This window comes from Amblyraja radiata, chromosome 3 (assembly GCF_010909765.2).
Source record: "Amblyraja radiata isolate CabotCenter1 chromosome 3, sAmbRad1.1.pri, whole genome shotgun sequence".
NCBI classification, from domain to species: domain Eukaryota; kingdom Metazoa; phylum Chordata; class Chondrichthyes; order Rajiformes; family Rajidae; genus Amblyraja; species Amblyraja radiata.
This window is the reverse complement of record NC_045958.1, coordinates 7991233-8003872: the sequence shown is the minus strand read 5'-3', so window position 1 is coordinate 8003872 and position 12640 is coordinate 7991233. Positions and strand designations below refer to the sequence as shown.

The 12640-nt window shown below is 42.6% G+C and overlaps 1 protein-coding gene across 1 annotated transcript in view; it reads right to left on the bottom strand.

Annotated features, from left to right (window-relative positions):
* The window catches only part of adgrv1 (adhesion G protein-coupled receptor V1), a 486575-nt gene that overhangs the window by 294329 nt on the left and 179606 nt on the right, over positions 1-12640 (bottom strand). The window contains exons 54-58 of the mRNA XM_033017268.1: positions 10895-11150; positions 8602-8804; positions 3531-3707; positions 1112-1288; positions 784-963 (exon numbers count right to left, since the gene is read on the bottom strand). Of these exons, the coding sequence (XP_032873159.1) occupies positions 784-963; positions 1112-1288; positions 3531-3707; positions 8602-8804; positions 10895-11150 (993 nt within the window). The remainder of the gene's footprint in view (positions 1-783; positions 964-1111; positions 1289-3530; positions 3708-8601; positions 8805-10894; positions 11151-12640) is intronic.

Genomic DNA, 12640 nt, shown 5'->3' with positions numbered 1-12640 from the left:
TAGATAGATGACACAAAGTACTGGAGTAACTCAGCCGACTGAATCAGTCTTAGGGAGGATTCTGATGTCACCTATTCATGTCTCCAGAGATCCTGACACTGTGATTTACTCCTGCACTTGATGTCCTTTTGTCTATAACCACCATCTACAGTCATCAGCGTTAATGGGACATTAGTGAAAAGCTTAGATAGAGTGAATGGGGAGAGGAAATTTTCACTAATGGGAGAGTCTTGGGGTCGTAGCCTCAGAATTAAAGAATGTTCCTTTAGGAAGGAGATGAGGAGGAATTTCTTTAATCAGAGGGTGGTGAATCTGTGGAGTTCATTGCCACAGAAGGCTGTGGAGGTCAAGTCATTGGATGTATTTAAGGCAGAGATAGATAGGTTCTTGATTTGTACGGGTGTAAGGCGCGATGAGGAGAAGGCAGGGGAATGGGGTTAGGAGGGAGAGGCAGATCAGCCATGATTGAATGGCAGAGTAGATATGATGGGCCGAATGGCCAATTTCTGCTCCTATCACTTACGAACATAGGAACTACAGTAGTTCAAGGCGGCTGCCCACCATCACCGTCTCAAGGCATTCAGGCATGGGCAACTAATGTTGGCCTGTTCACGAAATCCATCTCCCATAAACTAATGAATGGAAAAAGAATCACTTGCACCAATGTTTGTGTTTATAATATGGTTAAGGACATCATTTTTCTAAATGGTTCCCTTAGCCATATCACAAATATTACAACTGTATTTGAATATTAAAATAACTAAGGAGGAAAAGACTACTTACAGAACGCTCCTCAAACCCAAACACTCCCACAGGGGAGTCATTATTTGGAATGTTGACGGTAACGACATTGTCTTCTCCTATTTTGGCACCTCCCATCACTTGAGTCAGTACAACACTGAATGTCTCCAGAATTTCCGTCAGGTTATCATCCACAATAGTGATTTCTAGAATTGTAGAAGACTACAAAACAAAATGTTAAAAATTGTGTTGGCCAAGTTTCGGACTGGTGTATTTTCAAATAAAAAGAGTATGAGGATATGCAATGCAATGTTTTCTGTACATACAGTTTAACCCCCCCCCCCCCCCCCCCTGGTAAATTGAAGCTTACCGTTCCATCGGCAAAGGCAAGACTTCCATTGGCTGGGGTGAAATCGGCGAAACTTGCACTTGCAAGCAGTGCTTCCCAAAGTACATTTACTTCTCCAAATGTACCAGCACTGCGGATCACTGGTACTCTCAGGAGGTTTCCTGGAGGGGCCATCTCGTAAGCGACAACAGTTTTACTCTAACAATATTTAAGAGACATTAATATACATTATTTATTATATATGGTGTCATTCATCACTTTCATTACATTACAAATCCTGATAAAGTTGATGTATTATTGCATTATTCCACATATACTGTAAATTTTCTAATGAAAGGCAAGTTTCTTTAGTATAAAAACTTTTTACTTCGATAGCTAACCAAGCCATTGCCGATGATGCAAATAAGTGGATCTAACTTTTCCATGCTTACAGTCATAGTGTCAGAGATACATTGTGTGGAAGTACAGGTAACCTCTTATGGCCTACTTGTCCATACTGATCAGCAAAACCTCCTATTCTAATCCCAATTTCTGCCATTTAGCCGGTAGCCTTCCAGGCCATGCATATCAAAGGCTCATCTGAATATTTATTGAACGTTGAGAGACTACTTCTTGTGCAATGTGTTAGATTTCAACCACCCACGAATAAAAATATTGTTTCTCAAATACCATCTAAATCTCCAAATTAGATACGATATACCAGCAATTTACACTTCATTATACTGCTAGAACTTTTAAAACTGATTGGGGCCAGTGGTGATTAATTACAGAGACTTAAGAAAGATTTTCAAATTTCCTACTCATTCTAATCCAGCAAATTTCTTCAAAAGCACTGGTTTGTAGTTTGGAAACAGCCTCCAGTGATTCCTGCTTTAAATGCAGCTTCAAAAAGTCAGTCTGATAATTAGTGTTTCGAGTTCAAATTTGAAACAGGATAGCACGATTCCTTCATTTAGATGTCCAAGGCATCCCCCCTTTATTAGAGGGGAGGACATGGAACTTGTATTCACTGGAATTTAGAAGGATGAGGGGAAGGATCATATAGAAACATATAAAATTATAAAAGGGCTGGACAAGCTAGATGCAGGAAAGTTTTTCCCAATGTTGGGCGAGTCCAGAACCAGGGGCCACAGTCTTAGAATAAAGGGGAGGTCATTTAAGACTGAGGTGAGAAAAAAAGTTTTCACCCAGAGAGTTGTGAATTTATGGAATTCCCTGCCACAGAGGGCAGTGGAGGCCAAATCACTGGATGGATTTAAGAGAGAGTTAGATAGAGCTCTAGGGGCTAGTGGAGTCAAGGGATATGGGGAGAAGGCAGGCATGGGTTATTGATACGGGACGATCAGCCATGATCACAATGAATGGCGGTGCTGGCTTGAAGGGCCAAATGACCTCCTCCTGCACCTATTTTCTATGTTTCTATGTTTCTCTGGCAGGTCAGTGTGTGAGGATTGCAAGCTTTGACAGGCAGATGGTTGAGGAAATGGCAGTTGGGTTTCCTGAGATGACAATAAGGGGAAGGCGGTACATAGTTGCATCAGAAGCAACATGGTTAACCATGCAGTTCAAAGCGATGCCCACATATATTTCATCCATAAACATGGCAGGTGAAAGAAACAGGAAACAGCAAAACTAAAATTAAGCTCAAACAATTACAAAGGCGTATAATTAAAGCAAAAAGCTCATATAATCTTTGGCAATTTGAAGGGAAGCATTTCAATGATCAACCATCACCTAATCCAATGATTCCCAACCTGGGGCCATGGTAAATTTAAGGGGGGCCACAGAAATGTTTTGGGATTTAGGGCGCCACAGGTTCAATGAAGGGGGCCACAGAGCTACCACCATGTTGCCTCCTAAATTTCAGTTCAAATACATTTAAATCTATGTAGTTAAAATATATTTTTAATGTATGATTATAAATGGTTGTTTTATTGAACCCACAAAATATTTTTGATGTTTGTGGAATAGGATAAAAGAGAATATATGTGCAATTAATAGACAATGATATTTTTATGGAAGGTATTATAATATTGAAGTACTTTTTTTCCGCTGATAATGTCAGGGGGGCACAGAAAAATTAAAAGATCCCAAGGGGGCCATGAGCTAAAAAAGTTGGGAACCACTGACCTAATCTATACATTATGTAACAAATTATACATAGAAACATAGAAAATAGGTGCAGGAGTAGGCCATTCGGCCCTTCGAGCCTGCACCGCCATTCAATATGATCATGGCTGATCATCCAACTCAGTATCCCATCCTTGGCTTCTCTCCATACCCCCTGATCCCTTTAGCCACAAGGGCCACATCTAACTCCCTCTTAAATATAGCCAATGAACTGGCCTCAACTACCTTCTGTGGCAGAGAATTCCACAGATTCACCACTCTCTGTGTAAAAAATGATGCTCGGGGGTCGCGTCATTACACTCGCGTATACCCTTGATATGTTGAACTGAATGATTCCTCTGGGGTCATCATTCTCTTCTATTGTTATTTCTGCAAGCTCCATTTCCAAATGCTTCACTCTGGGCTTTCCTCCAACAAGTGAGGCATCAATCAGTTCCACACTGGTAATATTAACCAGAAAGCTTTCATATAATTCGGGAATGTTGTCCTTTAATATGAAGAAAAACACATTTTAATAAGATTCCAATAAACCATTAATTAAAATTCAACACAATTGGAGCTTTTGTAAAAGTACAAGTTAGCTAAAATGAAACAAAAATATTATCAGCTACTTCCTGGATACATAAGAAAATACAGACGCTGGAATGTTTAGCAGAAATCAAATGGCTGGAGGAATTCAACAGGTCAGGCAGCATCTGTGGAGCCAAAGGGATGGGCGACCTTTCAGGTTGAGATAGTCCTGAAAGTGGCGACACAGAGTTGCTGAATTACAGCGTTTGCAGCACCGGAGACCTGGGTTCGATCCTGACTTTGGGTGCTGTCCGTATGTAGTTTGTATGTTCTCCCCATGACCTGTGTAGGTATTCTCCGAGATCTTGGGTTTCCTTCCACACTCCAAAGACGTACAGGTTTGGAGGTAAATTGGCTTGGAAAAAGTAAAAATTGTCCCTAGTGTGTGTAGGATAGTGTTAAAATGCGGGGATTGCTGGTCGGCACGGACCCGGATGGGCCGAAGGGCCTATTTCTGCACTATATCTCTAAACTAAACTGATGCAGGGTCTTAACACGAAACATTGACCATCTCCGCAGATGCTGCCTGACCCAATCTGTTCCTCCAATACTTTGTTGTTTGCCTCAATATCAGCGGCCTGCTTGCTTGTGGTGGTTTCTTCTTTAGAGAATCATCAGGGTCAACAATGAACCCCATGTGTACCACTAACATTAAAAATAATAAACTTAAGTCGCCCTTCGATCAGGAACTCGCTTTGGAATGCTGGTCCAATTCTTTGATCCAGATGCTGGAATTCTGAAATAAAAACTGAAAAATTCTGGTGTAGTGCGACGATAATCCCGAAAAGAAGGCGAGGAGCCAGGCGTTTTGGGAGGTATTTTTAATCGCTGTCCATCTCCTGACCAGATGAGTCTGCAAGAGAAAGATGGCACCTAAACCCCTGCCCTTTATCCCTCGAGCTAAGGGCCGCCCCTGGACTCATCCATTCCCGTGCCGAGGGGTTTGATAGTGGAGATTGCCCGACCCTTGGGAGCCGCCACACTGGAAACATTTAACAGGCCAGGCTGTATCTGTGTACGGAGAAGAGGAGTTGATGCTTCAGGTCAAAGACCCTTCGTAGAATTGGGATGGGGAGGAAATGAGCAAGTGAAGGTTGGGCAAACTGCATTGAAAAGACAAAGGGGATGTATCTGAAAGGGCGAGGCCAGGATTGCCGTGGTGATAAGCTGCAAGGAGGATCACTTCATGAAAACTCTCTGAAGAAGGGTCTGGATCCAGAACGTCACCTATCGACCTTCCCCAGTGATGCTGCATGCCCGCAGAGTTACTCTGGCACTTTGTGTCATTTGCTCAAGATTTCAGTATCTGCAGTTTCTTGCGTATATTATTTCATAAAACCAGTCAAACATGATGAACAGGAGCAGCAGTAGGGCACTTGGTCCTCATGTCTGCTGCAACATTAAAAAAACAATGTCTGATCTCGTGATCTCACTACTAATGTCTTCGTCTCACCCTCATATTCAAATATCCATCAATCTCAGCCTAGAATGGCTCCAATTCCACCATTCTCTGGACCTGTCAATTCCAGAGAGTCACAAAAACCTTCAAAGAGAAAATAAAATCCTTCCCAACTTCGAAACACCCGAGTTCCCAGATACAGGACAGCGAAGCAAAGTCGAAAGAAGGGTCTCGACCCGAAACGTCACCTATTCCTGCTCCCATTCCACTGAGTTACTCCAGCTTTTTGTATCTAAAGCGGCATTCAGGTTTGTCACTCCTGGGACTGTCCATGATGGTCCTGGCATTCCAAGTGCCAACTTCATACGAAGGACTAACTTCGTATTGAGCTTTAATTCTTTTGTTGGGCAGCCGATACAAATCAGCTACCAAAGGACCCGACTGCGTGAGGTTTTGACCTGTGACAGGATGGTCCAAATGAATGGAGATCTGGCCCAGCAGCATGGACATTCATTCTCACAAATATCCACAAGGATGGGTTCAGGTATGGACGACCTCACTAACCTCTTCCTCCTCGATTTCCACTCCCCAACACTAACAGGTACACACTTTCAAGTCAAGTTTATTCGTCACATAATTGCGTCCAGTTTTGGTCTCCAAATCTGAGGAAGGACATTATTGCCATAGAGGGAGTGCAGAGAAGGTTCACCAGACTGATTCCTGGGATGCCAGGACTGTCTTATGAAGAAAGACTGGAAAGACTTGGTTTATACTCTCTAGAATTTAGGAGATTGAGAGGGGATCTTATAGAAACTTATAAAATTCTTAAGGGGTTGGACAGGCTAGATGCAGGAAGATTGCTCCCGATGTTGGGGAAGTCCAGGACAAGGGGTCACAGCTTAAGGATAAGGGGGAAATCCTTTAAAACCGAGATGAGAAGAACTTTTTTCACACAGAGAGTGGTGAATCTCTGGAACTCTCTGCCACAGAGGGTAGTCGAGGCCAGTTCATTGGCTATATTTAAGAGGGAGTTAGATGTGGCCCTTGTGGCTAAGGGGATCAGAGGGTATGGAGAGAAGGCAGGTACGGGATACTGAGTTGGATGATCAGCCATGATCATATTGAATGGCGGTGCAGGCTCGAAGGGCCGAATGGCCTACTCCTGCACCTAATTTCTATGTTTCTATGTTTCTATACACATATGAGATGTGCAGTGAAATGAAAAATGGCAATGCTCGCGAATTGTGCAAAAAAACAAACAAATAAACTACAAACAGAATGGAACAGAATCACATATTACATATTTGTGGGAGGAAAAAAAGGAAAATAACAGCAATTTAAAAAAGACACCACACAACAGTAGAGTGGTTCAGTAAAGTTAGTCCCTGGAGAGATAGGAGTTTACAGTCCTAATGGCCTCTGAAAAGAAACTCCTTCTCATCCTCTCCGTTTTCACAGCATGGCAACGGAGGCATTTGCCTGACCGCAGCAGCTAGAACAGTCCGTTGCTGGGGTGGAAGGGGTCTCCCTCTTCCTCTTGATCACTTCACCCTCAACACATCCCTGTTGTTGAATCTCCCCACTTTCAGTGTCACCTCCCCAAACTCATGCACCAAACCCTCTCCCAATTTTTCCTTCATAAACCTTTCCTCCAAACCTTACTCCTCTTGCTCCTGTAAACCTTCTTTTGCTTTCTGCCATGAGGTTTCCTTCCTTCTCTAAACAGGTTAACCCTCCCCTTTATCATCTTCAGCTCAGTAACCTACCCTATAACCCATAAATGTGAGGTTATCCATTTTGGTGGCAAAAACAGGAAAGCAGACTATTATCTAAATGGTGGCCGACTAGGAAAAGGGGAGATGCAGCGAGACCTGGGTGTCATGGTACACCAGTCATTGAAAGTGGGCATGCAGGTGCAGCAGGCAGTGAAGAAAGCGAATGGTATGTTAGCTTTCATAGCAAAAGGATTTGAGTATAGGAGCAGGGAGGTTCTACTGCAGTTGTACAGGGTCTTGGTGAGACCACACCTGGAGTATTGCGTACAGTTTTGGTCTCCAAATCTGAGGAAGGACATTATTGCCATAGAGGGAGTGCAGAGAAGGTTCACCAGACTGATTCCTGGGATGTCAGGACTGTCTTATGGAGAAAGACTGGATAGACTTGGTTTATACTCTCTAGAATTTAGGAGATTGAGAGGGGATCTTATAGAAACTTACAAAATTCTTAAGGGGTTGGACAGGCTAGATGCAGGAAGATTGCTCCCGATGTTGGGGAAGTCCAGGACAAGGGGTCACAGCTTAAGGATAAGGGGGAAATCCTTTAAAACCGAGATGAGAAGAACTTTTTTCACACAGAGAGTGGTGAATCTCTGGAACTCCCTGCCACAGAGGGTAGTCGAGGCCAGTTCATTGGCTATATTTAAGAGGGAGTTAGATGTGGCCCTTGTGGCTAAGGGGATCAGAGGGTATGGAGAGAAGGCAGGTACAGGATACTGAGTTGGATGATCAGCCATGATCATATTGAATGGCGGTGCAGGCTCGAAGGGCCGAATGGCCTACTCCTGCACCTATTTTCTATGTTTCTACCCCCTCAGTCACTCCCCATTCCATTTATTGCTATGCTACACTGATAGCACTGTCTTCATTCCTTTACCAACTCACTGGGCCAGAATGACGAACAGCAAATAGCAATGACTTTGGTCTGGGGGTATTATAGCTTCTGCCCCACTCCTAACAACATTCTATGCAATGAAATCCTATCCAACAGCAGTCTGGATACCCTTCCATCACAATGGTTCCAAAAGATGACAACACTTTTTTCTCAGGGACTGTCACTAGTGTCATTAAGAATCTATCATATGAATAAAAGGGATAAACTCCTGCTCACCAATGTGACATTATCCATTTGGCTTTAAGCTTAAGTTAGAGCTTGGGCAAGTTAAAATCTCACCGATCTCATGCACTGTGTACATGAAGGTTTGCGCTCTTTGATATTCAGATTTGATTCCATCTCCGGTTAAAAGTACTTCCTTACCATCCAAAGAAATAGCAACAAACACATCCCGATTGGGTTGATAAATTGATGCAAGGAATCATTATAAACATTCAACAGCTCTGCCATATTTTAAACTGCAGAACTATTCGCCGTTATTGATCATGAGAAACAGCAAATGATTGTTAATACTTTAAAACATGTGAATAAAAGGATAAACTCCTGCCCACCATTGTGACATTATCCATTTGGCTTTAAGCATAAGTTAGAGCTTGGGCAAGTTAAAATCTCACCGATCTCATGCACTGTGCACATGAAGGTTTGCACTCTTTGACATTCAGATATTGATCATGAGTACAGCAAATGATTGTTAATACTTTAGAACAAAAAAGTAATAATCCATGTGCCCCACATGACTTACAGGAAATATCGTAAATCTAATCAATGCCTGCGTGCTACCCTCCTTTAAAATTACGGCGCCGTGACTACTGTTGTAGTCTTGGTTTTCAGTTGCTCGATTAATAGGTGGAAGGAAAACATTTGGTTGAGTCCTGTACTGGACAAGAACATCACCCACAAATCCTTGTTCACGGACTATTGTTAAAGTGACATCTGTTGAATCAACTGCAAAAAGACAAAAACAGTTTAAAGTAACCCTTATATTTGTGAGTATTTTAACATTATAAAGTTACTAAAACACATTTTGGCTTTATATGAAAAGATATTCGACAGCAATAACAAACCTCTTGCAAAATGAACTGAGAGTTAGCTAACAACCACTCACACAACAAATTACATCTAAACACCTGTGTTACAATACATAATTTTTGGGGATTAAAATTTGAAATGCTACTCTATTTAATAATGCAGCAAGCAGTGAAGAAAGCGAATGGTATGTTAGCATTCATAGCAAAAGGATTTGAGTATAGGAGCAGGGAGATTTTACTGCAGTTGTACAGGGTCTTGGTGAGACCACACCTGGAGTATTGTGTACAGTTTTGGTCTCCTAATCTGAGGAAAGACATTCTTGCCATAGAGGGAGTACAGAGAAGGTCCACCAGACTGATTCCTGGGATGTCAGGACTTTCATATGAAGAAAGACTGGATAGACTTGTACTCGCTAGAATTTAGAAGATTGAGGGATGATCTTATAGAAACTTACAAAATTCTTAAGGGGTTGCACAGGCTAGATGCAGGAAGATTGTTCCCGATGTTGGGGAAGTCCAGGACAAGGGGTCACAGTTTAAGGATAAAGGGGAAATCCTTTAGGACCGAGATGAGAAAAACATTTTTCACACAGAGTGGTGAATCTCTGGAACTCTCTGCCACAGAAGGTGGTTGAGGACAGTTCATTGGTTATATTTAAGAGGGAGTTAGATGTGGCCCTTGTGGCTAAAGGGATAAGGGGGTATGGAGGGAAGGCAGGTACAGGAAACTGAGTTGGATGATCAGTCATGCAGGCTCGAAGGGCCGAATGGCCTACTCCTGCAACTATTTTCCATGTTTTTATGTTTCTATAATTATTTTGTGAAATAATTCCAGAGGATTAACATTTTGACATTTTTTTATATGCAGACAAATAAACAAATTTACATTATCAACATCCATAGTAATGATAAGTTTGAGCAGTTAAAATATGTTCATGTTTAAAAACGCTGCAAGCCGGCACCCTGTCAGCAGCGTGTCCGTTTTTTTCTACTTTTTCTGTTTTTTTAGTAAGTTTTAAAGTATGTTTTTAATGTTTCTTTGTGTGTCTTGTGTGGGGGGTGGTGTGGGGGGGGGGGGGGTGAGGGGGAAACCGCTTTGGTCGCCTCCTCCACGGAGAGGCGACTTTTTCCAGGTCCCCCCCCCCGTAGCCTAACAACAAGGATCGGCGCGGCCTTTCCCGGAGACGCGCCCGGGGCTTCAGCGGCGGGCGCAGCGTGGACTCTCGGCGTGGAGCGGGTGAGCCCTCGCTGGGGCTCACCGGAGGGGAGCGCTCCGTTTCGCTGGCCCGTGGCAACCGGCAGCCGGAGGCCACGGTCTGCAGAGTTCAGCTGGCGCGGCGTCCGCAGCCCGGTATCCCCCGTGGGGGACCCGGGGGGGAAGAAGAAGCTCCGAATGCCGGCCCGCGGCCAACTTCTACCGCTGGCCCGGCGTGAACTTACCATCACCCCTGGAGGGGAGCTTCGACCACCGGCCATGCGGTCTGCGGTGCTTCTGGCTGCGGCGCAAATTTTAAATCTTCGACCGCCGGCCTGCGGCCTACACCAGCCTGAAGCCGCGGTCTCCGGTGGGGAAGACCGCGGTGACTCTGGTCCCTACCACGGGGGGAAATGGAGGAGGACTGGCCAATTTTTGTGCCTTCCACCACGGTGATGAATGCTGTGGTGGATGTTTGTGTTAAATTTTTATTGTGTATTATGTGTTCTTTATCATTGTACCGCTGCTGACAAATTCATTTCACTTGCACTTTATGTGCAATGTGACGAATAAACCCGTATTGTATTGTATTGTAAATAATGAAAGAGCATCAGAAACAGGTAAATTGACAGTAGCTTTATTATTTTTCAAAACTTTTTTCTCACAGCTTGTTAGAAGTGAACTTTTGCACTCTTGTCAAAACCCTGATATTAATTTTCCACTGTACCACGATAGCTATAAATAAACAAGGATACAAGGGTCAGGAAAGCAGCAAAGTGAAGAATCCCCAACAGCCACAAAACAAAACTTACATTCAGGCTCCAGCAGAGAGATGTTGGCCGAGTCCAAGTGCCAGCTGATCACACCGTAAGGTGAGTCATTGGGCAGAACAGTCAAGATGGCCATTTTCTTGTTGGTGTCAATGACTGCACCTTTAGCTTGGTCTTGCACACCCATGGTGGTGACATTCACAAGTGTTATAGTTACAACCTCAGCTCCTTCGGGAATATCATCAGCTTGCACCACAAGAAAAACTGATGAGAGTGTTTGACCCTCTAGAAAAGTAAACTGTAAAATTGGCCAAATTATTAATTACAAGCATAAACTTTTGAAGAATAATTGAAAAGCTATTCATTTATTACAATATTTTGTTTTGGGTCTGTTCACAAACTCATATTTTAAAAATACATAATTGTGTTGACAAGAATTTGTAAGGGAATGTTGTCATTAAAGCAGGATAAGTTCCAGTGTGATTGCTTTCTGCTCACTTGCGTCTGAAATAAGCATTCCATATATTGAGGATTAGTAAATCTTATCTCACTTGGTTTGTCAGAATCCAGTGGAGGAGCAAAATTTCAGCAAAAGCTATTTCTTATTACATCAGTGAACTCACAATTGAGATAGGAAATTGAACTGCTTTGATGTGGCATTGAGTCATGAATAGGGAAACAAGCTGGTGGACCAGTATTTAAATTAATATTATTTATAATCCAGACAAACAATCTGGAGAGAGGAGATAAAAGGAACTTTGCACACAACATCATATTTTGCGGGACGGTGGCTTGGGGAGGTGATTTCAAGCAGAAGGATAGCAATCCAAATACTGATAACGTTGTAGGAAAATGAATGATAATTAGCAATGGTGATTAATATGCACAAAAATAAACAAGATAAAGAAATGAAATCAATATTATGGCATGCAATGCAATTATATTTAGATTCTCAGGCACTACATGGGAGAGGAATTGAAACTGGCACAAAGGGTCCTGCAAACACTGTGTACGCTGCAAAGAAAGGTAAATTAAGGTCAAAGATGTTCAATATAGCCAGACAGATTTAGCACAAATCCAAGAGCAAGTCTGTGGAATGTGCTGCTATGGTCATGACTGAGTCTTGTATGCAAATTTAGCTGTCAAGGGAGAGATTATCATTTACTCTGGCAGAATGTTCATGGTGGATATGATACAAAAGTACATCATGCTTGGAAGCACTTTGAATTCTCAGTTATCCAGAACCAAGCTCGACTTTAGGAGGGTCATTGAAGATCAGTTTAGTTTAACTCATTCATGCAGCCAACAAATAATACAAGGTTATATAGGAAAGAACTGCAGATGTTGGTTTAAACCGAAGATAGACACAAAAAGCTGGGGTAACTCAGCAGGCCAGGCAGCATCTCTGGAGAGAAGGAATGGATGATGTTTCCGGTCCACACCCTTCTTCTGACAAGGTTGTTTGAGCTTTCTAGTGATGACAAGAAATGATTCCAGTCAGACACTTTCCAAAGTGTTTTCTACGACTGCATGTTTTAAAAATGGAGTATAGCCATGATTACAAAAGGAATATTCTAACCCTCCCTCAGTACAAGAGATGTGCCTGAAGGCTGCAGTATTGGAAATGGTTCAAGCATTTTCAAGGAGGAGAAAGATAAAGCAGACAATTACAGGCAAGTTAGTCTAATACAAGTGCTGAAGAGGTATTTAGAAGCAACAATCCAAAAGCATATTAACAAATCCATGGAGTAATAAAGCATGGAGTAATAATGGAGAGACATATTTAGG